At 38.9% G+C, this 27,146-nt stretch overlaps 1 protein-coding gene across 1 annotated transcript in view; it reads right to left on the bottom strand.

The window, feature by feature from the left end:
• Positions 1 to 27,146, bottom strand: part of tox3 (TOX high mobility group box family member 3) — a 62,625-nt gene that overhangs the window by 28,161 nt on the left and 7,318 nt on the right. The window contains exon 2 of the mRNA XM_017693221.2: positions 2,198 to 2,263. Coding sequence (XP_017548710.1) covers positions 2,198 to 2,263 — 66 coding nt within the window. The remainder of the gene's footprint in view (positions 1 to 2,197; positions 2,264 to 27,146) is intronic.

Raw genomic sequence — 27,146 nt, 5'->3', positions numbered from 1 at the left:
TGTGAGAAATCAGAGATGTAAAGAAAATAAGGAGAAATTATCTCCTTTTCTGCTCTTTATGAATGAAAGGATATTTTATGAGAGCCTGTCTGCATCTCTCTTCTGTTTATGCTTCTATATGAATACATCAATGTTTCTTTTTTTTACATCTTAAACTTCCAAAACATCGCTTGAGTCTGTTAGAAGTCTGAAGCCCCAACACATCAACCATCTGGTGTTTACACCACCTCAAACTCATCTTTGCATCTAGTTTCGATCCCATCTTACCTGCACTCCAGGCACAAAGCCCTCACTGAAACAAAGCCAGTGTCATCTGCACTCAAGACTAATGCAAGATCAATAGCCATGTCACATGTTTATCAAGCCAGACAGTCTTGTGTGCCTGTTTTCAAGCCAGTGCAGGTTTGAGTTGGTGGCAAATGAGGACTGTCCCTTTCCCTTCTGTATCTTCTGTGCTTTTTACAGTTCTGAGAGTGAGAATATTAATGCTTCACACTTTCCGGTTGGGGACAGTTACTGGTATCTATTATATGAATATTCTTTTTCCACACCTGTATATATGCACACATTTGTGAGAAAATACGCCTCTGAAACTCCTGGAATTATCAGACTTTCATTAATGATAATAAGGATGCACCGTGTTATCAGAATCATAACAGCATCGGCAGATAATTGTTTAGAAATATGTATCTGCATTGGACTGATGATTAGATACGACTGATGGTTTTACATATCACCTATATTGATATAGGTGATATGTATACCTATATACGTTTGTTTGTTGTACTTGGAAGAGCAGAACATATAATCAACACTGAGGTTCTATGATGGAAAATCTGTTTTATTCACTTCACTGCATTTGTTACCCTCTAAAAATACATATTAGAATTCACTGTAATGCTAATCCAGGTGGAATTAGAGGGTAACTGGAGTATGGTATTATCATTTCAGGCATAGATTTGACCTGTGCATTTATTAAAATGCTACACAATTCTGGTTCACAGCAGTATTATGTTTAAGTGCATTATACTGACCAATGGAAATACTAAATTTTTCAAAAGTTACTGCAAAAGTTAACAAAAGGTATGTGCCTGTATCAGTTCATGCTCAAGCAAATAGCTTATTCATGTAAGACATTCAGCACCACTGTTTCTCTCTAAGAGTGAATGTCCTACAATAATCAGAACAAGGGCTGTAGTGTCAAAGAACTCTAGGGACAGATAGAGATCAGCAAGCTTCTTATGTGTGGGTGTTGTTGTCCTGAAAAACAATAAGCAAGAGTGATGTGTATTGCAGGCAACCACAAAGGAAACTGTGTCCCCCCCACCCCCGAAAAAAAAAAACTAATTGTTGTGTGATTGCTGTCTGAAATAGTATTATGTGGACAGATTATATAATAGTTTAACTTTATATTGAATGCACACAGTCTTGTGTTTGTCAAGCATGGTGGAGGGAGTATAATGGTATGGGGCTGCTTTGATGCCTGGACATTAAAAGAATTCCAAGTTGTATTCTAAATTCTAGAGCTAAGGCACTCTAAACTAACTGAAACAGTTTTGCATAAAAGAATACATGAAAGGTCTTTGGTTGAGGATATGACCAGTAAAAGAGATTAACTAATGACTTAATACAAGAGTCTTGTCAAACATATGCCATCAATTATCTTGACTGTTTAAACCATTTTTTAGATGTGGCAATGTAAATGCTGTTTTCTAAATAAGAAGACAGTCATGTAGAAATGCTAAATCTCAGATTAAATATAATTAAAGGGGTTCAGAAACTTTTTCTTACAATGGTGTGCCTACACTTTTTTTTTTTTGAAAACAAGTGCTGCAGCTGCAGAGGATGTGAACTTGGACAGTCACTGAGAAATACTTTAATATGTGAGTCTCTAAGCGCTTAGTAAACAGAACACTATACTGTATATTCAACCCTAAAACATTGCCATGGGGGTTTGAGTATTCAGCCTGCCAAAACAGGATCCCTGGAAGCAGTACAGTACGTAAAGACAGTAATTATCATTGAAAATAATCTGCGGCTAATGAGACAAAACAATATTACATCTGAAGAGGATTACGAATGTAGTTCTTGTTTTGGAGCTAACAAAGCTTGACCCATTGATGTTTAACACAGCTTTTTACAATGAAAGATAATGAGCTCTTTCCTAGTGGTGGTGCAGCATTGCGGAGCTACTTACATCGCCGCCTGCAAGCAGAGACCCGTTTGCATCAGCCATGTTCATGTAGTTGTTGTTGTTCCCGAACTGCAACAAAACACAGAAGTAAAGAATGTTAGACAGACATTTTACATCATTCACACACCAACATAAACAGAGATTTTTGCTTAGAACTGTGCAGCAGGCTTTGGTGACCAGTAGGATAGCAGGATAGTGAAAAACTGCATATGTTTTGAGGTTTTCTCTGCAATGTTACATAAAGTAGGAACTCTCTCACTCTCAGACACACACTTTTCTCCTCTTGCATACAGAGGGAGGTCTGAGGAGTTGATCTAATCCACTCTTCAGTTCTCATCCGTATTCAAGAAACAGTCCAGCTTTGCATCACAAAGGAGCAAGCTGAAATGCACAGGCATGTTATTAATGTTGAGTAACCCAGAGGGACAATGCGGACCCGGTGATGCAAACATGGCACTGCATTACTTTTATTTCATGAGCTTAATTCTTAATAAGTCTTGGTTTAGTTCCTGCAGAACTAAAAGAAGAAGTAAACCTCAGACACAAAACATGTCTTGGTTAATTGACTTCATTTTGGTAAAGAGGAACAATTGTGCAAATTTCTTTCCCCAAATCATCCTGTGAAATGCAGCATACAAGAAAGAGTTTGCAATGATTCTTGAGTAAATAGTCACGGTACTTTTACAATCAAAGTTTTGAAAGATATGTGGTTTACAACCACACAGATAAGTGGGGAGTCCCACCATCACGCCTGTTCACATAGAACACAGTCAGTATTGCTGTACTACTGAAGATTGCAACCTGGGGTTCAAACCCGATCTCTAGAGAGAAGCTTAACCACTACAGCGACAGGTCAGCTTTACTGAGATAAGCATCCATTTTACACTTACTCATTTTTGTACCTCCCACAAACACAATGTTAAACTCACTAAGCTATATATGTACCCAACTTTGGGGTCCAAAAGTCTGAGACCACTAATGAAAATGTTTTTATTTTCATTCCTTTCTAATTTCATACAATGTTTTTCCTTACAAATTATATTGTCAGCATAACAACATAAGAAATATCAGACCTTGATGTACAAAAGCCCTAACATAGCCAGTGACACATATTTGCTACAATTTCAATATTTTTAAACATTTATCTGAATCAAACTTGCTTTTATATTATTAAAAGCACTGATCAAACTTGAACAGTAGTGTATTATGTATGCTAAACATTTAATTATCTCCAAATGGGGTGAAAATATTTACATTTCAGACAAAAACTAACTGAAATAAATGTAGCATACAGAAATGGCTTGCAAGTGCCAGGTGCAATAATTAATCCCATGAGATAAAAGTATTAGATTTATTGCCTACGTTCATCTACACTTGTTAGGAAATCTTTTTTTATTCTAGCACAGAGGCCATCACACTGACAGGTAAGAACAATGCAACAGCATCATAAAGAATTAAGGGGCAGCAGCTGGAGGGACCAGAACAGTAGGCCCCCCAGGGACACACACACACACACACGCACACACACGCACACACACAAAACATGTACATATGAGCTGCAAGGTGCAATTCAGAGTTTCCTCAGTCTGTCTTCATGGCTTTAATACAAGACTCACTTCTGTACGCAAAGCCAGCAGAAGAATTTGCTTTCTTTTTTCTGGAGGACAAACAATAACAGAAACAAATTAAGATCAGAGGAAAATGAGAAGAGCATTCATTTTTTTCTGCTGCTTTGTTATAGCCCCCTTTTCTTCTGAGTGGTTAGTATGCGAATGTAATTACTGAAGGAACTGTAGCTAATCAACTGCGAATGGTATCCATTAATTAGTCTATGCCCTAGAGAGAGAGAGAGAGAGAGAGAGAGAGAGAGAGAGAGAGAGAGAGAGAGAGAGAGAGAGAGAGAGAGAATGAGCTTAAATGTAAATGTCAAAAAGCTACAGCATTCTGCAGAAACACACACACACGCACATGCCTCAAAGCATCTGGCAGAGCAGGTGACTTTGGGTGATCAGGCCGAGCTCTCACCTGATGCAGTACTGTAGAAAAAGGATAAAACACACACACACACACACACACACACACACACACACACACACACACACACACACACAATAACCCTCAACAATCAACTGAACATCTGTCCCAAACAGAAAAGAAAATGAATGACCCTCTTCATCATCCTTTCACTGAATCACTTATTTCATCTGTATCTTTCTCTCTCTCTCCCTCTCTCTTGTTCTCTGTTCTGTTATCAGTGAAGTGCTCTGACTCTTCTCTAAGATTTCCAAGCGGAAGTCCAGACATGTCCCTGTCCGAGCAGCCAGAGCAATGCAGAGATGGGAGGAGAGATAGAGTGACAGAAAAAGAGAAAGTGAGTGTGTGCAGTCCCACAAGGAGCTACTGAGAGCAAAAAATGCACAATGGACAGAGAGAGAGAGAGAGAGAGAGAGAGAGAGAGTGTGCTCACACAGTGCATTGTGGGAAGTGCATGCCTCATTTCATCAATAATGGGAGTGCAGCTGCAACACAAACACAGCAAGTAGTGTGGCTGTGTGTGTGTGTGTGTGTGTGTGTGTGTGTGTGTGTGTGTGTGTGTGTGTGTGTGTGTGTGTGTGCGCGCATGTGTGTGTGTGTAAATATTGTTTTTACAATATTTAAATGTTTCTTGGCACATTTTTCAGACCAAAAAGGGTAAAAATATTTTTTTGGCTACTGAGGTTCAGGTAAGGGTTAGGTGCAGGGTTTAGTTTAGAAAATGTTTATTACATACAGGTAGTTACACATACAGTACTGTGCAGACGTCAGAGAACACCTTTTATTTTAGTCGCTCTATTCAATCTGCAGGGATATTTTCCCACACAGCTCAGTCTTAGGAGTTCTCAAAATCCAAGAAATCCTGAACACATCTTGTTGAGGTCTGGACTTTTAGGCTTCCAGTCCACTGCTCTGAGAACACCAACACCTTCCTGCACAGTTATAATACTTATTTATGACCCCACATTCTGATATTGTATAAAAACGAGTGTGCGTGTGTTTTATTGTGTTTAAATTAATTATTCAAATCATCAGAATTCACAGAACTCTCTAGCCTATCACCTGCTGTGCTTGGCCCCCTGAGCTTCTCTCCCGCACACATCACAAACCTCATGAATATTAACTTCTGCTTGCAAAAGCAAGCACTTGCATGTAGTGACTTTGCTCAATGTAGTGATGGGTCCTTTGCTACTGTACTTCACTATTATCCAATAAAGTGGGAGATAAAAAGGAAGAAGAGAACATAAAAAAACGAAAACGACTGATAGAAGTGCACAGAGAGAGGTAGAGTATGAGGTAGTAGAAGTAGAAGGGCAGCAGAGTGTATTATTCTCACACCCTCAGCGAGGGTGTAAATGCTAGTGCGCTCACAGCGGGGTGACGCTGAGCTGGACGCCAAAGCAGATTAGCCCTGATGGGGGAATGAGAGAGAGAGAGAGAATGATGGAGAAGAAAAGAGTGAAGTGGGTCAGATCAGACAATGAAGCCTCTGTAATTAACTGGACGAGAAGGGCATGGAGAGCGCCTCGTTAAAGCAAAGTAACGAGCACGAGAACACACCCCTAAACTCACTAACGAGCAAACCAATCAGATTCTCCGATACGGCCACACTGAAATAATGCAGGCCCAATGCACAAAAGGAGACAATATTTTTTATTATGCTTTGAATCTGATAGGAAATGACTGTTGTGCTTACAGCTTGGAAGTGAGCACTTTAACATCAATGTTAATCGAAAAATAGACGCAGCTCCTTTTGTAACTATGCAATTAAATATTAATTATGCATTTAAATTGGATCCCAAAATGAAAATAAATGAAAATAAACTCTAGATGTCTAAAGACGACATTGCTGTAGATTCATTACATGCAAAACAACAAACTATGGCCTGTGATGCACTGTGGCAAACATCAAACATGCACACGCATAAAAAGCACCATGTTAGTGGCCATTTCATTTTTTTCTGTCTGTTATTGTCCGGCTTTGTGTTCCCTAGCAATCCCACTTCCTTGTTTATGCCTTGGCCAAACAGGCTTTCATAACCTTAGAGCAGGCATATTCTTATGCACATGTGTCCACGGGGAAATAAACTGCTTGGTATCTATTATAAAGTGTTAAATTATTTGCACACCCCAGGTACGGACAATATTGCACCATCCTGAACCCTTCTTGCCCTAGCCATCGCACTGATTCCACCGGCAAGCGGTGAAAAGATGGGCAAGGTCTGCGTTGCGCATGACCACAGGCCAGCAAAGGGGAAATCACAGCAGTGATATGGCTATTATGTTTGCGTAATAGACTGCACTCAAATGCATTGAAATGCAACGAATCTGAAGATTGTTCACGTCAAGCTGGGACAAAGGTGATCAGTGGGGGTGTAAATCTTTGATTTTACAAAGATTTGATGCAATTATGATTCTATAAGATCGTAAAATTTCAATTTAATCACAAGTTGATTCAATTGGACCATTTTGCCAGTCTGAATTACTTTTGAAAAACAAAGTAATATTATTAAACTGTTCACTAGGGGTGTAATGTACATATTTTCAGGTATTTTTTATTTTGAGGTTAAGATTTGATTTTTAATTTTTTATATTTTATGAGTCAAAATATCCAGAGCCATAAATATATACCACATAGACTGGTTTGGCTCAAAACAATACACATTTTAAACCAACTTAAAACTAAAAAAGGTAAAATAACATGTGCAAATAAAATCTTTTAGAATCTTATATAGAATTAAATCTTACAGAGCGAAAACAATACAAGAAAAATTTGAACTGCTTCATTTAAAACCTTGAGTGTCTCCACTTTTAACCCATTGGAACATTTAAATATCAAAATCATGTCACAAAAGTACAAATATGTGTCTGCACCACAAGCATCAACTATAACATACATACATTATTGTTTGTTTTTTCCCCATTTTGTAGTTTCCAAGAAAGATAGCAAATATAAAACCCCTAGAATTGACTATATTGGTAACAGTTTAAAGTTTTGATACAATTATTTTAACATTTGATTTTTCACTACAGTAATGAAATTATTACTTACAATTTATACATAGTGGATAAAAAAGACAAATACGATAGTCCAAACATTTTGGGGGGATTTTTCAGTGTACAAATGACTCAGGATTTTACTGAATAATATTATAACTGACAAATTATAATAGCCTAAAAATGGTACAAATGAGTCACCACCCGAGACAGATCCATCACAATACACTGATGCATTTCTACACCCTATTGACTGAAGGCTGACGTCAGGACAGTGGTCTGCTTGAATGCGAGGTCTAGAGGTGAGGAAGAATTTTTCAACATTGTGAAGAATAAAAGTTACAGCTTGCACAGTCAGTCATTCTCTTACCTATTCACTCACTCAATCACTCCAGCATTTGTTTTATTATCTTCTTTTAAGATTTGGCAGCCTGCCAGCTCGAGGCCTCTCATTGGTCGGCTTGGACAGGACAGAGGGGTGGAGGTACTTGCAGTTGCATTGTGGGTAAGGAGAGGCTCAGTGGGGGTTGTCTTTGATTTCGGAGGTTTCTCTACACTAAATGTACTCTCATTTACAAACCAATACAGCGCAGAGCATGTGCAGCTGGCCATAACAGATCACAAGGGCTATTCAAAAGCGGCAGGCAGTCTCACATGGAGCGCGCACACACACACACACACACACACAAACAAACACACACACACACACACACAGACACATAAACACACATTCATACGCATATACACAAACAAACACACACACACACACACACACATAAACACACATTCATACGCATATACACAAACAAACACACACACACACACACACACACACACATAAACACACATTCATACGCATATACACAAACAAACATACACACACACACACACACACACACACACACACACACACACACACAGTAGTACATTTGTAAGCTCGCTCTTTGGTCCAGCAGGGCCATGCAGAGAGCTAAAGCTAGACTGTTTTGATCTACAAGAGGAATCGATTGCTAAAACTCAGTTTAGAGCTCAAATCATTACATACCAGCCTTAAACTCAGCAAGAGGTTACAGCTTGCCTGTAAGAGACTGCACATTAGAGCCAAACTCTCTCCATCACTCTCTCTCTGTCGTTCTCTAACGCCCTGTTTTTCTTTTTTAACACCAACCTCACAGATAAAAACTAAACACTGGCCTGAAAAGACACAGGCAGAGAGAAAGTGAGAGAAAACCAGCGAGAAAGATGAAGAGAGTGAGAGAGAGTGAGAGAGAAACGAGAAAAAAACAGAGCATGTGACAAGCAGAGAAAAGAGCTGATGTTATCATAAACCTGGAATCAGCAGTTGACAGTTTCATTCAAAGGCTGTTCCAATCCCTCTCTCTCTCTCTCTCTCTCTCTCTCTGCATTGTGCATTCCTTCTGAGCTGTTTCTGTTCACAAAGGGGCCACTTTAACCCTTGACAGTCCAATTAAAAGCAGCTCCGTTCTCTTCGATTTTTTATCACACGTCACTGGATCCCTATTACAGTGAACGTTCTGTATCTGTGTTCAGTACTTAGACAGATTAAAGTACATGTGATAGCAGCTCTTTAGGGCCTTGCGGTGAGCACGGTAACACAGCGGTGTTTAGCAACAGACTGCCGATAGCATTTTAGACTGAAGTAAACTCTCCAAAGGCACAGCTAGCTCCTTTGGGTTACGTTACCCTCCAACCTTTAATTTTAAGATTGCTGCATTAATAAGCACTCTCTTTGAAACTAATTTAGGCATCAGGTGTGAGACACATTCGCTTAAGTGAGCTCAGGTAACTGGAGAGTGCACAATGAAATTGGAGCTGTCCTTTTGTCTGATTCCTGGCATGGGTGTGACATGAAATTGACCCCAGGTAATAAAAATGCACCTCAACCTGTTCATTGCATGACTTCTGTTTTTAATCAGATTAGATGGATTTCTGTCTTTAGAATCTGAAATTTATCCCAGTCAAGCAACCCTGGCCTGGCAGAACATAATAAAACTGAATCTAATGAGTCAGAATTTGACTGACTGGATTACAGAACCCCTTGGTTGACCAATCACAACAGACACTCCTGCAAAGCCACAGTGAAAAGATCTCCTGACAAAGTAGAAAAAGCTGGCAAAAAGTAGAAAAAGTTGAAAGCATGAGTAGCTCTTAAACAATCGCAAGTTCAAAGTGTAGTTTCCTAGAATGAGATGCGTTATGAAGTCGGAGCCACCCACACACATACTAATAACATTAAGTTAGCTGTCAACACACCATTAGACATCTTGTTTATAATCTCATGTTATTGTAGACACAATTTCATGCATTCATATTATAAATGTTACATAACGTTTGTTAACTTTGGGCAACTTTAATGTTAGTGCCAGCAAACCAACTATGTCACCTCATTTCATCATTTGTCTGCTAATGCATAGCTAAGCAACTGTATTTAAATTAGTGTTAAATCAATCATGCTCTCCTCAAAGCACGTTTCACTTGAGGTGCTGCTGCTTAAAAGTTTTGAATATTTGGTATAAATTTTGTTATTTACTCATCTTCACCATGATAGCCAATTTAGCCAAAAATGGCCTATGAGTTCTCAAAATGTGTTACTTTTACCATAGCCATGGAAATGGAAATGAAAATAACGTGATTGAAAATGTTTAGATAATGATGAGTTACTAGACTAAAATGTATTAATTCATACAAAAATAGGTGTTACATTTTCCGAAATGCACATAAAATAAACGTTTATGTATGTGTACATTGGTCCTCCCCAAATACGCAGTCCAAAATTTCTAACATTACTGAACCACTCAAAGCCATACGCCTTGAAATGCATTCTGGTGTAGCAATTCTTTTGACCAAGACTCAAATGAGTTTGATGACATCAGCTGCCACCCACTGGCCCAGCATCTGTTATTGTGGTGTAATAGACCTGTTCTTTGCAGTAAGGCCATTTTGTCATGTCTAAACACCTCCAATTAATGAGAACCCCCATTACCTCCTTCTGCTCTCCCTCTCTCCCGGCAGTCACAGCTCAGTGCAGTCCAGCTTCCTTCTGTTTATTCTTATAGGGGGCTCAAACTCAGCTCGAAGTGTCATCTTTGAACTTGTGGAGCGTAGCACTATTGGCCTTTTGCCACAAAAGGGTTTAGAGTTAGACCTTCTGAAATGCTGGAGCAGGTTCTCACAACATCACACACATACACAGGCACATGCATATACACTGTACTGACACTATGATTACTGAACTGTGTTCATGATTTTTCACAGAAATCCTCTTCTATATCCTCTGTACCTGACTCACCATTTGCTATATACATTATGTGCAAAAGTCAGAGACCACCTTTCATTTATTTAATTTTCAGTCAAAAGTCAGTGGTATTTTAAGTTTTGTATTTAAGATACTGGCTCATGCTTTGTTAAGATATTGCAATGGACAGTTCATTTAGTCCCTTTTTAAAAGTTTAACAGTTAACATTACTTAAATTCTTTTCAGAATTTGAGCCTTAACCATCGTGATCCAGCTGCTATTACAGTAGGCTTCATGATCAAATCATGACTTAACAGTATCATATCAAGAACTAATGGCCAATACCCAACACTGGTATGCACATGCATACAAGAAGCACATTTATACATATAATTATATATATGTTAGCACACAAGCAAGCTCCTCTACAATAGCATGCTCACACACACACGCAAGCAAGATCCCACATTTAAAGAGTGAATGTAGCTGTGTCAGAACAGCAGTGTTCAGAACACTTCAAAAGAGGCCATTTTCAAACAGGAATCGTTCATCCTCAAAAAGCATTACGCGTGTAGTTTGTGCATTTTTGGAGCATCTCTTCTGAAAGCCATTTTATGCACTACTACTTTGATATGCTCATTCAACTGTAAAAACCCTGTTTCTCCTTGATGTTAGCCAACACTATTTTCCATTTCCTTTCCGTTGCACACGAGCCTCTGCCGCACATTTACTACACTTAGGAAAACAACGCTGCAGGACAGTTTGCCCACTCCCGGCTGCCCCGTTCTCATTTATTGCCCTTTCGATAAGACTACGGCCACTACATCGCCAGCCAGTTGTTCAGTCTCTATAAATCTGTGAAACACAAACTGCTAAGAGCTGAATCATATATCAGTCCATTATTCTGCCAGGGCTTCAGTGTATTAAACAAATGGATCAGCCTACAGCTGCGGAGAGGAAACTGGGGGGGAGGGGGCAAAGGTTATTGTCTAATTTAAATCTTGGCTGCCTTCCCAGGCCTGTGCCACATTCCAATTTGTGGCTGTGTAGCTTGGCGCTCCTGACAAAAGGGCCTTGCTGAAAATGCTGCTGTGGCCGCCCTCCAGAAATGTGTCGAGAAACGAAGCGATCAACAGGTCGGGGGAAGATTAACAGTGTGACTGGAGCTAATTAGCGTAAATTACAGGACTGTGAGGACGTGCATGTTTGGTTTAGGTTTGATGCAACATTTATCTCTGCTTTTTTCTTTCTGGCAAGTGTATTGACATGGTAAACACGTGTAATCTAAGGTTTTATTCACCTGTTACATGAAGAGACCTTAGTTTCAGATTTCAGATGTTAAGCGACAACTGAAGACTGGATTTATAGGCAGAAAGACAGGTGTAGCTATTCAGCAACAACACACTCACGTATCAAATGTATATCAATTACTCCCTATTCATACTTAACTGACAACCTTGTAGCAAAATAAGCTTTTAAACATGGAATGGCTTGACAGCTCCACATTCGCAAAGGGTTTGTTTCTACTTGCTGACAAGAGCAATCTGTTCTGAGTACCTTGTTCATTTATTCTCCCCACATTTACACCTGAACTGTCATCTTAAACATTTTCCATTTCAAAAGAACACTGAGATTATGATAGCAGCGTTGGGGGAAATTACAATGCCTAATCTTCGCCATTCATTTCTCGTCATTATGGTGACATTTTAGAGAGCTTGAGAACAAAGGCACACTAAAGGATTCGTTCAGATGCACTGTAAAATTATTCCTCTCCCAAATGCAGGGAAACAGGCAGGAAGATCAAAGGAAATGCAAAATATGACAGAATAAAGAAGTACTGGAATTGTGCCGTGTTTTAAGGGATTTCATTTCAGGGTGAGGTGGAAGGCGCTTGGTTTAAGCAGCAAAGTAGTTATTATGGAAAGGGAAACCCACTTTTAAGTGGATCTTTTTTATTTTAGAAGCTAAAACAACAAGCAAACGTGGAAGCATTCCTCTTTACATGCTGGTTTGCTGAAGGACAACATCAAGCTAAGTATATGGTCACCACTAATGTTTCACGTCAATCATCCCCACTCCAAAAAAATTTCAACATGAAACAGTCTTTTCTTCCATCTTTCCAAAAGGCAGATGAAATGATGACTTTAACAGACTCAGAATACAGAACAGCACCATTTACACTGATGCAGGTTATGGAGCAGACCTGGAATTATAAAGGAAACACAATATATTAGTGTATGGAAGTGATAATGCAGAGCTGCTTTTCCTCTTTTGCAGTACTGCCGTCTTCTATATTATACATAATTGACCTCACAATGAAAAGCACTTTGTGGACTAATTCTACATCTTGATCACCTACTGTTTAGTTCACAATGTAGCACTTTCTTATTACACTAGAGCTGCATGATACATGAAATAAAATTTTAAATTGCAATTATATTGCTGCATGTTGCGCTTGTGACCTTCAGTACATTAGAAACAGGGGGGTTATCCCTTGATGTGGCAAAACCTGCAAAATGATTTAGAACTGTCGTTCTAAAATGTGAGTGTTTTGATTTATCCAAATAGAAAAAAATATCAGTATCATATCGATATCAGCACATCATAAAACATTTACTGACTGTAGATACATAAAATATCAGCACTGCAAAGGCAGATAATGTCATAAGTAACACATTATATACTGTCCAATCTAGCTGATAACCAACATTGTAAGAATGTGCAGTAAGGTTGATGCAATAAATTGTGTGACACAACCTTTTTGAAAAAGAAACACAAGAATAAAAATATAAGTCATGCATAAGTTGCAGTTTGTTGTTACTGTAATTAAACAAACCAATAATAAGTGCTTTTCAATCCAACGTGTGCTCTGAACGAGCCTGCGCAATCACAGTACATCTAACAAAGGCAAACACGTGCGTCTTCTATATACTGATAAAAAACATGGTAGACAGAAAGTGCCAGGTCTGCATGCTGATATGTTCCACTCTGGCCATTGCCAAATTCTCAGAGTGGATCACCAGTGATGTGCATGGATCAACAAGGTTAAATTCTAGATTCAGCTATGAATTGTCACCCTGCTTAAGTTTTACATTGAGATCAATGAAAAATACTGTGTTTGATTCTCAACCTCAGCCTGATGCCAGATGGGAAAATGTGTGGCACCAAAATAAATTGGAATACACTGGCTCCAGAAAAACACTGCAGTAGCCAAGCATCTTTCCCAACCCATGTAACAGCACAGCTCTCCACAGTCATCTGTCTTCATTAGGCCAGTGTGTTTGACCTGTTTTTCTAGCTCTCTGTCGCATGGAAGAGGTCTACAGGGACCTGATGTGTAGGCTACACTTAGCACAGTTAGCTTGGGTCTACACAACCTTGATACAAATTGCTCAGACAATTACTGACAATAACGGGCCAAGTCAAGTCGATAGCAGACTGCTTAACTAAAGTGTGTCAGTTGCAGAGAACACTCCTTAGTACAGTGTGGCAGGGAAGGAGAAATATTTTTCTGTCATTCTGTCTCCAGGCAGTTTACTTGGAGAAAGGTGGAATTAGCAAACACAGAGGGAGACTTCATTTTGTCATTCACCCCTGTTAAAGACATCAATGCCGCTGTGTAGGTTTGATGGAGACTGTCAGATGTTGCTGTGTTTCTGAATGAGTGCAAGCTCATGGCGTCATTCTGTCCATATTAGAACAATCATCTTCAGAAATGAATGGAGACTGGGGGATAATGAAGAAATCTCCGGTTCACACACAGTGATGGGTTTTTCATGTGTCGACCGATTGGATATTTCTTAGACTGTCCGACGTATCCGGTGGCCTGCCGGAAATTTGCCTTTGGATGTTCATTTTTCTCTTCAAAAGAGCAGATTTCCTTTCAAAGCTGATCCTCCTACAAGGTGCCTCTGTAATCATTCCCTTTATGAGGGTCAGTAGGAAAATCGCACTCAGAAAATCAGAAAATTGACAGCTCCAAAGATCAAGTGAGGCTTTTATTTCCCCCTGGTCTTTCATTTTATCCAGTGATATTCAAATCAAACTCCCTGTGACTGATGCAGTCTAATCTGTCATTCCACTCTCTAGCCATAGGCACTGCGTTTCACACACTGGTAGAGATGCTGTCAGATCAGAGTTGTCATGTATAACAAAGCATGTTTAAGGGATAATTAGGGCCAGATGGCTGTTTCTGGTGCCAAGCTAGACAGACAGTCCATATGCCCGTCTGTGGCACATCTGCATGACTGTAAGCTAGACTACTCTCACAAGTGTCAGTCATTGCGATCTCTATAGCATCAATGACATGCTCCTCCTTTGTTAGGACGAGTTAATGATCATATGCTGCAACAATGTGGTGGTGCAAACACGATCTGGGCAGCGGTCCTTCTTCCACAAGCAAGTGCACAACAAATGTCTAATTCATAGAGTAAAACAATCAGGAGAACAACAATTGCCTAATTCATCTAGAGCACAACAGTCAAAGAGTACAACAAACAGCTAATTCATGTAGAGCAAAACAGTCAAGCTGAACATTAAATGGTAATGATCAGCCAATTATGTAGGATTAAGCTTCTGTTTCCTTGACTGTGTTACTACAATTTGCATGTTGATGACCCTCAAGCTGGATGTCTTTCAACAAGACCACTCAAACCAACACTGAAAAGCAGCCATACTTTGTGGCCAACAGCACACCAATGTAATTTTCAACAATGTCCATGAATTAAGACTAGCAGAGCGGTGTTATACAACACATTTCCATATATTATGCTGTGAAAAAGAAATCTTTCATAAATAGACTCATAAAATCGATACAGTCCATGTAACCCCATCTGGGTAATTTTGAAATGAACACTCTGGACTAATTTTGGCAGAACGGCTGCCAGTAACAGTAATACCGGCATTAATATCCCCCAGCAAATCTTCATGGACAAGAGTGTATTTGGCACGGCGCCCTCCCCATAGCACTTTACTAACTGTGTAGAAATAGCATATAATGCTTTCCATGTTCCAAAACACACAGCTGGCGTTCTGGGGCCTAATTCGTCATTGTTATTCAAGAGCTTGCTCACCCAACACTTAAAACAAGATCCTTCTAGATTCTAATTAAGCAGTAAGGTACCTCCCAAGGGTTCTGCTTTGGCAAAGCAAAAGCACTTTGATTTATGTAGCACTTTGTTGTTAGCACTTGCAGGCTCGCCTGTTGTGAACACACCGCTGATGAGTATGTGTATAGAGCAATTACTCATATTTGTTAATTAACTCCCGCTAACAATGTTTTCCTCCACATTGTGATAAAAATGCAGCAGATTGAACACAAATATGCCCCGTTATTTCATGTCTCCACCTACAAGCAATTAAAATGAAAATAATTTGCTGTCTATTGAGCCCTCACTGGGAGGGGGAAACTTTCGAAGCATACCAAATAACGGCCGTTTAGCCAGCACAGCCAGCAATCACACACTACTGATAGGCTTTTAAAGCTCTAATTAGCTCTCAACCTTGTGGCCGTCCAACGGCATCCCTCTAAAGCGTGAGCGCTCGCGCTGGTGAATTACTCCAAATATCACGGCTCTCCTCGGCTAGCCCTTCAGCCTCGCAATCATTAGACACAAACACTCTCCTGCTCTGGAATCACTGAGGTTAGCCACTGCCACTCTCTCTCCCACTACAAAACCAGCCAAAGTAGACATGAGCACTTTCCTGGCATAGTGTCAGAGATTAAACACAGTGGCAAAACAGAATCACTGAGATTATATGTTAACTCAGTGCTGAGATTACACACAAATTCACAGTCACACAGATTAAATATTAACTCTCCAATATGGCAGCATTGCTGAAATAAGACTCAAACTGTTTCCCATTGCAATATCACTGACATTAGACACACTTAAACTGCTACTTCCCTTTAACTGAATCACAAAGATTAGATACAATTGATTGTCCTAAGAATGACACACAAAGATTTGAAACACTTGAACTACAGACTACTTGAAATTAGGCACAAGCACTATCCCTGTGCTCAGTACCAAAGATTAGACACAACTATTCAATTATGAATTAAACACAAATGGTTGCCTATTTAAGGGCCAGTGAAATTAGGTATATTATTCTCATGTTACACATGTTGATGCTGTTTTATCTCTTAAACTAATTCAACAGAAGAATGGAATAACTGTAATATAACAAAAATAAATGGCTGGATGTCATTAAAAATAAATGATACTGAAGTGTCATGAATGTTTTTGAGTGCTAAATTTATAATTGTTTAATACAGGTTCCTTCAAACACTTTAAAGCACAATAAAGTTCATGCGTACTGCATATTCAAAGCCTATATGCGAGTATATATCAATTAGGAAACACATTACTCTTGTATTTTTTCTTGTATAGTAAATGCACCGTCAGAGTGAAAGTGTCCCTTTCTGTTTCTACTTAATCTCAACTACCTCCATTACAGTGGCCAAGGGACAGAGATAAAGCAGATAGCAACTTAATTGCCTTCAGCCTTTGACAGAACACAGATGAATAGGCCTCAGTTTCTTTTTTTGTGTGAGGGAGAGCAAAAACGGCCGATCACCAGGGTAATTACAGATACTGGAAGTCAAACAGAGTTAGTGTTTCCTTTTTCTAAGTCCTCTCTGCTGCCTCATTAGCTGCAATTGTAACCTCGTTGTTTTTATCCAGATTTTACTGCATTCCTTGCAAAATGCTGGTGGAACTGAGGAGTTGACTGAAGGGCAGGATCAAGCTTATGCAAACAGTGTTTCTTTTTCTATTTTTCCTTTATTTCTCTAAGTCTTTAGTCTCCAACGATTTGACGTGCAAGCCAGGAAAGCAGGAGGAGATGAATGCTCTCCTATGAGAGGTTTATTAGGGATGGGTTAAAGGGGGAATGGTTATAAAACAATATTCCCCTGAACTGACCAAGACTTTTCATTCAAGACCTTCTGCTACTGTTGAAGAAAGCAGCTGCTCTGCTACATCTGGTGACCCCAGGATGAGTGGACAAGTGAACACAAACAGCCATAGACTGCACCCCCGGAAACACGCTGAAGTCTACTGTTCTTTGATGCTGAACATATACTCGAGATCTGTTGAATTACATGCTATCCAGAGTCTGTGTGTTTATTTTTATATGAGTGCTGGCAGGAGTTTAATAATTGAAATAAAGAGTTGCTCTGAGACTGAGAAAGGTAACAAGTGAGCTGTAAAACTTCCAAATTCATTTCACTCAAGCTGAGCATTTTGTTGTCATTGCTATTCTCCTACAAGGTCTTGTCAGAGTGCACAGTGTGCAATGGCTGCACTCTTCAAAAATGACAACTAAACCAGCAATTCAAAAAGCTTAGCTTACTGCTTTTTTAAGCCTAGTCACTGCAGACTGTAGAATAACACACTTTTGTCAAAGACTTCGCTATGAAGTGTTTGCACAACAATAGAGACCAGAAGATTATAGGGCAGGTAAATCTCCCTTCGTAAAATTCAAATGGTGCACTGGCTGGTTAAATGACATTCAGACAGAAACTCTGAAAAATAAAGGCTCCTGCTCCTAAATGCTTCTTGGCATGGACATATGGCTCATGCCAAAAAATTGTTAAGGATCATTTACATTGTCTGGAGATTCTTAATACCTCAAAAACACTCTTAATACTTACACATCTCAATTACAAAAGTGGGTTTTTAACCATCCATTGAAAGAAATGTAACAACATCGTGTATCAAACTGTATTGCCTTGTAATTCCGGCGTCCCGTACTGTATCATTATATCATACCTAGCATGATAGCTTGTAGCTAGTGTGTTAGTTTGGGGCAAACATATTAGCTTGTGGCTAGAGCGTTAGATCAGGGCAGTACACTGCATTGCAAAATACTAGGGATGCACTGAAAAGTGAATTGTGGCCAAAGCAGATATTAGATATTTTTTAACATACATATCTGCCACTGGCACATATGCATTTATAAATTGTAGAAATCAGGAAAATAAAAGAAAATACTTATTTCTATATAGTTATAACCACAGTTATGTGAATAAAAATCCAGATATTTTACAGCAGTAACCTAATGTCTCCTAAACATTCAATATCTGATAACATTTCAACATTATCAAATATCAGTGTGAAATATCAGTCAACTCAAAACATCAGTCCAATGCCAATTTTTCTTATTATCCTGCATCTCGATTAAAAACTCTAAAAACTGAAAACAAAAGTATTAGCATATTAACACACAGTATCTGTATTTTTGTTGTTTGGAAAAAAATATTTTTGTTGTATCAGACTAAGACATCGCTACACTGTACCGAATCAAATTCAGATTTTTTTGTGTCATTACAGATGGGCTGGAATCATGGATGGAAACAGAACAAGTGCAGAAACAGATGGATATACTGCGAAAATGGGTGAATAATGTTCATTCCCATTACCTCTTTTCCACTCACTCTCCTAAAAGCATTGTATAAAAGATCAGTGCACTCTTTCTGGTGTCTTACAATGACCTTTACGATCCTTTTGGAAAACAGGCCCATGATAAAAGGTTAGATAGAGAGTATTAACTGGAACAGTCACAAGCTTTCATAAAACCACACAGCGTGTCATTATTTTCACGCTCTTTCATTACGGCTGGTTAACCTTGGACAACTGTACTGTAACACTTTAATCAAAACCCAGTTAATACTGAGATGATACGATGCAATCTTTCAACAGCTTTCTCCCACATCAAGAAATAAAGAAAAAAAAAAAGAAAAGAAAAGAAGAAAGGAAAAGATCGTGCAGGTCTCTAGAGAGAACTTGCTCAAGTCCAATTTACCTGTGCAATTTAAAGGAGCTGTGAGGAGGATGAGGAGCGTGAGGGTTGAGGAAGGTTGGCGATGCTTTTCATCGATCTGGCACATAAAGCACTTTTGTAGCCAAAGATGCCAAAGTGTTCAGCACTTGCTGTCACCAAAGAACACCGATTTAAAAGCATGAACTAAACTTCAAAAGCATGTAAAAAGTGAAGCCTCAATAGTATTTTGTCTGCAACAGTGAGAAAAAAGCAATTTAAACTCTGTTCCGTTATTCACTCAAGTGCAATGAAAGTTTTTGGATAAGAGAGATGTCCTAGTGTCTGCTCTTCATCTTTAAAGGTAATAAAATCTTCTCAAAGTAACAGAGCTTCACTCTTCTCCAAACATAAGAGTGCTGATATAAAATCAGTTTCCTTTCTTGCTCTAGAAAGGATGAATATATGGACACAACAACCTGGTTCTTGAAACATGTGCAAACTTTTAGACTGAACCACAGTCTGCTGCCTCCCAAAGCCACTTCTCAACAGGACACCTCTCATAAGTAATCAGAAGAGGCACTATTCCCTGGAGGATTGACTGCTGTTGTTGAAATATATGTAAGGATGCCTAAAAATGTTCCCCACAAACTGCCAAAGCCAAAAACTTCATGATCATAGCCTGTAACCATCATGTAGAGTTGAGCATTGCCTATTAGCTCACTAATATCCCTGGTTAGATCATGATGGTTGACACTTTTACCTCCACTGGTTGTTTTCACCACAGAGAATGGCGAAGCAAACAACAAGCCAGGTCCAGAAATTGCGCACAACATCTTATGAGAAAGACTTTCATTGCTTCTTATAAGCATGAAACTGGTGCTTCATTCACATTGTTTGAACTGTAACTAGTATGAATAGATAGTTAATAAAACAATTAATCAATTACATAAATATCAATGCAAGGACTCCAAGCATCAATCCAGCATCTTGACAAACAATATCACAATTCAATGAATTATCGTAGTATTGATACAGCTCTACCAACACAGCTATTCAGAAATACACTTTTGACAAAAAATATCAGTTTATCCACAACATTTTCAAAGTCAAAACTCTTCCCACCATATTTAATTTTGCAAACAATCAGGGACATTTTTCTAAATTCTAAAATCCAACCTGAGTAGTTTCTAATAGGGAGGTAGTGGCTATGTATGCCCCCAACCCATGTCAATACTTTCCCTAAAAGCTCCAGATGGGAACCAGCTGTTCGGCTCCCCTAATACAACTTTATTAGAACCCAAATGCAACATTCAGTTGCTCTGTAGTACAGAGGGACGGGCTGGCGTTTTTGTTAAGGATGCTTCTGAGGCCAATAAAAATCACATCAGCAATGAAGCAATCAATGTACGATTTTTGGAAAGCAACTACAAAGCAGCCACTCTCCGCTTTTAATACGCGCATGAAATAAATATCAGCACTGAGGGAAACCATATGTTTCTATGAAAGGCTCACAGTACTTCAATCATCTTTTCGTTCTCCCCCACTCCTACAGTGGAGTTAATGCTCACCGAAATCTCTGGTTTTATACTGTTTTCTTCTTTTTCGCTCGACATCAAAACTGAGAATGTGTCAAAATGTGTTACAATATGATCAACCTCAAACACGCTTTCATTTAGCCACATTAGTAAAGAGAGGAGCTGGGAAGGCTTGTCGACTTTGCAGGAAACTGGAGGTTTGTATTACAATGGAAAACATGCAGTCGTGAACAAGAAAACAATTTCATGGTTGGTGAACTGGAAGACAGTGCAAACATATGTGTGAAAGGTCCCTGTTTTCCTCCATGTGTCTGATTCACTATCATCTCAACACATGCTATAGTCAAATGATTAATTGCTCCGGGTAGTTCTGTCAAGCACAGTCAAAAGAATGAGCTTGCAGGCTTTTAAAGCGAGTGTCCTTGGAGCGACAGAGTACACAAGCCCAAATTTGTTTAGGCCTGGGCTGAAAGGGTAACATTTAGAGTACGTACTAAATGACACTTCTGAAGTTCAGCTGTACCAGACGTTTGACAATGGATATTTGGACCAAGCTGAAGGGCAGAACGCCATCAAGGAATCAACTGCATTATAAATTGAAGCTTTGTAATAATGATGTAGACTGTCATCTACATATAGAGATGAACCAAATCCTCTCAAGGGCAGGACTCTAACAAATGAAAAATGAAGAGAGGAAGAAAATTGTGTTTGAGAGGCCAAGAGAGAGAAAAAGACAGAAAGAGAATGTGCATAATATCTAACATTTCATTTAAAATTATGGCAAATTGCATTCCCTGGGAAAACAAAGGGTCCTTATTCTTATCAGACTAATGCACTCCTATAAAAGATTCCATTAAAATCCTGAGAGAGGATGATGGTGCTTTTCCAATTTATATTAGCTTTTTTGTAGAGACTATTAAAGTTTATTTATTGGGTGAAGATGACTTTAAACGGCACCGTATCGGTGCTTGGGCAGAATTGGATTAGGAGGGATTTGGACATTAGCCTGCTACCCTGTATTACGTTTTTGGAGGGGGGATGAATGGGGCTAGCTGAAGGATCAGTAACTGATGACCTTTCTAAGCCAATAGCAAACACACACATGGTTACCCGATTTCCATAACACAGCACCCAGCTGTGGTTGAGGACCTTTCCTGGTTGGGAAATCCCAGAAAATCGCAGGTTGAAAAAAGATAAACACGGCAGAGTGGCAGTGGCGAAAGAATGTCAAAAAGAGCCTCTGGCCAACCCATACTTGAGTCCATGGCATTAATGCAAAGGTGGTCTTACTTTTGTCAGCGAGGAACAAAAAAACATGTTACCCCCCCCCCCTCCCCCAATCGGTTTTCAGTGTGTTCTGTTTGCTCATTCAAATGAGTCTTTTATTTACTCCGACTCTCTGAACTCTTTGCTCACTGAGCCCTACTAGTATTTGAACACCTGCTGTTTTTGTCAGTCCATACAGGGGCAAAAAGGAGCCGCGGAGGATTGTGGGTGCATGTAGCACAACAAGGAGCGGTCAAACAAAAGACTAATGGAAAAATCAGATAGCTATGATTTCACCTCATCATCTGACGCATGATATCAGACACTTCATTCTACTGCTACATTAATGAGGGCAGAGGATTTTCTCTCTCTCTCTCTCTCTCTCTCTCTCTCTCTCTCTCTCTCTCACCTTCACTGCAAATGGATGTCAAAACAAAGACTGATGCCTGGGTGAAATGTAGAGACTACAAATGAGAGCAGAATGAGCAGAAGTAATGTGAATAACTAGAAAGCAAGACCAGTAATAACTAGATATATTGAGTCATTATCAGACTTGATACCTGTCAGATGTGACATCTGATACACACACACACACACACACACACACATATGCACATATACATATGTTCATGTACTTTAAAACAAAAGTGCCTCAACATACCACCAGTATCAGAGTTCAGATATCGGAATCTGTTGTGGGAGAGGAGTTGGATCAATGCAATAAAAAACTAATAACAGTGCAGCATTCTGATTTTACTCTCTGAGTTGGAAAAGAAAATGAGAGACATTTTCAATTGAGCTCTAAGAGAGCTGTAGCTCCTATACTGTTTTCAGTAGACTCTATTGTGTAGTAGTGGAATGGTGCAATAATTAGCTCATGTTCTCTCTGAGCAGTTACACATACGGCCTTGCACTGAACGCTTTTTAACTACCGGTTAAACTTGAGGAAAACTGAATAGAGGCAGAAATGGATAGGTATCTCATGGCAGCCTTTGAAATAGAACTGTGTGGGTGTGCAAGGCCTAACATTTATGGGACAAAATACTTCTTGAGCCGCACATTGACAAATGACTGACTAGCTCTTAGAAAACAGCTCGGAGAAATGGCTGTTCCTGGGGCAATGAGACTGTTTCCTTTAATAAATCAGCAAGGTTGAGGCTATTGGAGAAAAAAAACAGAACAAACCTGGAAAGAACAGCCTAGTGAGCACCAAAAATATTGTTTTTAAATAATCATTAGACCCCCGCAGCACCAAATATAGGCCTAATTATTTTCACATTTTCAAAAGAGACATCCGCAAACTGTAGAGAAGATTTAGTCGGCATTGCTAGTAAGATCAGAAAACACATTTGATACTGCTTCTCTAATGTCTATATTATTCAGCCAATACAGTTTATGTTTCTGTTGCATTATCAACATCGACATTTCGTTCTGTTCTGCTTCTGTAGCTTTGAGGTCATAAAACGTATAGTGCAATTACTAATCAAATTATGATCTCAGAAATGCCATAAAAGACCACTGACACAGGAAATCACTATACAAGTTTGCTGAATCTGCTGATTGGACCTACAGATTAAAATTAGATGGATGTATTCACTGGCTGTGGGATCACAATCTCTCGGGACGCACTTGACTGAATAACCAGGTTTGGTGCCAAGATCTAACGGCAGTAACGAATGGACATCTAAGAATATGAAGCAATAAAAAAAACTTGCAAATATTACCAGTTAGGCAGACCAGGCCAAGCAAATAAAATGCCTAAAGTTTGCTTCAGTACTTGTACAACTGATGTTGTAACACAATGCATCTCAATGCAATGTATCTACTGTTGACTCAAAGCTTTTTCTTATCCTTCTATTTGAGATATTTGTTAGCTAAAAGACAAAAGAGGGCCCAGACTTAGCAAAACCAAAACAATGTGTGGAACAGGCTTACCTCTGTATTATCAGATTCATAACAGGAATATCTACTGACCAATTTGACCAATCATCATTCTATATTGGCTTTTATAAATGAGGTTTGGAGGAGTGCTTTGGAACAGGGTCAAGCTCTGAATTTCAGGTCATTTCCCAACAAAGGGACAAGGACACTCTAAACCTTTTCCACATTGTTCGTTGGCATCAGTGCAATGTGAGCTTGTTCTCTTTGAGCTGCAAGGGAGAGGAGGACGAATTCCTGAATAAAAAAAAGAGTCTTCGAAATCTTTGTTCAACGCAATCTCAGAGGACGATCTGATGACACTTTTCAGCATCTCTTAATCAATGCTGCTTTTCTCTGCCTCACTCTTTCTTTCTTTCTGTGAAACATTAATAAGGATCACACACAAATGTGCATGTGTCTAAGGGACCTACTGATATCCAATGCTAAAATAATATATGAGATGCATTAATTTCTTAGACCAAATGACTTACTCCCTGTACAGACACCTTTCATTCGAGAGCAGCCATTTACAAAACAAAAGGGGAAAAAATGTGCAGCACAGCCATGCTACATTAGTCAGATTGGGCATTATTACCATTTCTCTCTCTCTCTTTCGCATTTGTCACTCAATAGCCCCAAACTCTCTCAGGTTACAGACCACAAAATACACAAAGTACAAGTACCATAAGGCCACAGTCAGGAGGTGAATCAGCACCACGATTAGATCTGAGCTTTCCAACACATGAGCATAGTGAACATGGCATGTTTTATTTTTCAGTGCAAGTGTGCATCTTTGAATCTCACCTGTAGCCTATAGACTGCCTTTTGTAGAGCTGCAATAGTTTTGTATTCTGAAAGGCATAACAATTATTATGTCCAACAGTTTTACTGTATTTACACTCTTAAAAATAAAGGTGCTAAAAAGGGTTATTTAGAGTGATTCAACAGAAGACGCTGCACCTAATATAAAAGGTGTTTGTCAAGTAACCATATATCCATGCAAAGAACTACTGAAAACCCCTTTATATGGCCAGGACCAACTGATGAGTCCAACCTTTTTTTTTTTTAACACATGTCTATAACGTACAATCCTAGCAGCAAAAATGTTTCTAGTAACAACAAACATATATATTCAATTATGTATACAAACATACATTCAATGTAACCCTTTTTGTTGACATTCTTTATAGAACCTTTATAGAACTCTTTATTGAGTAGAACCATTTAACCATGTGAAGAACCATGAATGGTTCTTTGAGCTGCCATGGTTCTATACATTAAAATTGCCTTTACTAAAGAACACCTGAAAGAAACATGAACAACTCATTTGCATCATAGCCCATATAGCTGATCTAAGATGTAATAAGCCTGTGGTTTTAAAGGGTTAAGAACCTATATTCCTCTTTTAGACAACCTCTTCTAGTTTCTAGTTCTGCTCTTTCTTAGCTCTTGAATAGCTTAGTTTGTTTTGAATATATATTCTTGCTGTACTTCTTTATAATGTTCGAACTGTTTGATGTTAGTGTTAGCAATTTAAATCACTGTAGTAGTCCATAATCAGTGGAGCTTAATGGGGGTATGAAAAAATTGACCCTCAGAACATCACAGAGATGCAGAGGAACTCTATAGGCTCTTCAGTGTTTACACACATACTCTCCTCTGCCATAAAAAGCCAGTGGAACCAATCAGATTCGATTCCATTTTCCCCAACTTCGAGATTACTTTTGTGGTGTTCCAGACCATGACGGCTGAAACTGAGGCTAGCTTAACAGTATAAAGGCTCATGTTTGGGAAGATAATCAGAAGCAGTGAGGTTAAAGATGTGCTCTATAACAGCTGATCTCATCTGGCTAATGGTGGGTGTCGGCTACAGATTAGCATAATTACGTTTATCAGCTGCACAACAGCACTCTATATAGATAATCAATCACACGGAAGATTTTAGGTGAGTGCTGGAACTGGGCGAAAAGACACTATCAGTGAGGGAATTCTCTCAAAACGCATACACGCATATGTAGCCACATAACTTGTATCAAACACTGAAATGCTTGTAGTGGCCTTGGCCATACTGTGCAGTACAAGACACAAGAGTATTATCTTTGTGTTTCAACTGAAGTGGGCAATCACTCAGCCACACAACATGCTCTCTCAGATTTACTGGATATATTTACAGGCTGTATTTATGGGATATATGACTACAACTGCTACCAGTGACTGACTCTCTCGTCCTGGAACCACAATTGCATTACAATCCAAGTTCATCTAGGACAAGGATCAATAGACAGATAAAGAGAGAGGGAGAGAGAGGGAGAGAGAGAGAGAGAGAGAGAGAGAGAGAGAGAGAGAGAAAGAGGGATAGAGAGATGAGCACTTCATTTGATTTCAGTTCATCTTTCTGAAGAGAATGTGATATGATTGGAAGGTCACTTCAGTGTGTGTCTCAGTGTAGTTCATCTTTCTGACATTTAGTTCACACAGTTCAGTAGTGGTACATTCACCAGCATTCACATTTAGTGCATTTCCAAGAAGTGGCCATCACTGCAAGCCTAACATGATCCCATGAGTTTGTTTTCACTCTAGTAGACATTAATGAGATATTAACAAACAGGAAGAGACAAGTTACAGCAGCAAAACATCAGTGATTCGTTAAAAAAGGCTATGAAAAATTATTAATACATTTTTTTACATGAGCTTTTAAAGGACTGGACTACTTTAAAAGAAACAGAAGAATAAAGTGTTAAAAATAAATGAATAAAACAAAATGATAGCATGGGCTGACATCCATGAAATATCATGTATAATAAAAAATATCTTGAAGTATCGTGATATACTTTTGCCATCTCGCCCAGCCATTGCTCATCTTTTCAAAATGCTCCATAAAGTACTCAAAATGTATTACAACATAATTTATAACAATGCTCAAAACCTTTAGTCATAGTGTCCACGCCCTCGTACAAATGCAATAAAACACACCTAAAGAATGTTAAGGTTACTCATTAGTAGTCAGGTTGTGCATAACTTTCATTCGAGGTTTATATCATATTCAAGAACTTGAAATGCATTTCACAATCTGTCATCACATTACATGTAACATGATGTCATCCTCTTTGTTTGGCAAATCCTAATGACAACATCATCTTCAACAGTTTACCATTTTATGACCTGCTGATATTATGAA

This window comes from Pygocentrus nattereri, chromosome 25 (genome assembly GCF_015220715.1).
Source record: "Pygocentrus nattereri isolate fPygNat1 chromosome 25, fPygNat1.pri, whole genome shotgun sequence".
NCBI lineage: Eukaryota > Metazoa > Chordata > Actinopteri > Characiformes > Serrasalmidae > Pygocentrus > Pygocentrus nattereri.
The sequence above is the reverse complement of the archived record's forward strand: the minus strand, read 5'-3'. Positions and strand labels throughout refer to the sequence as shown.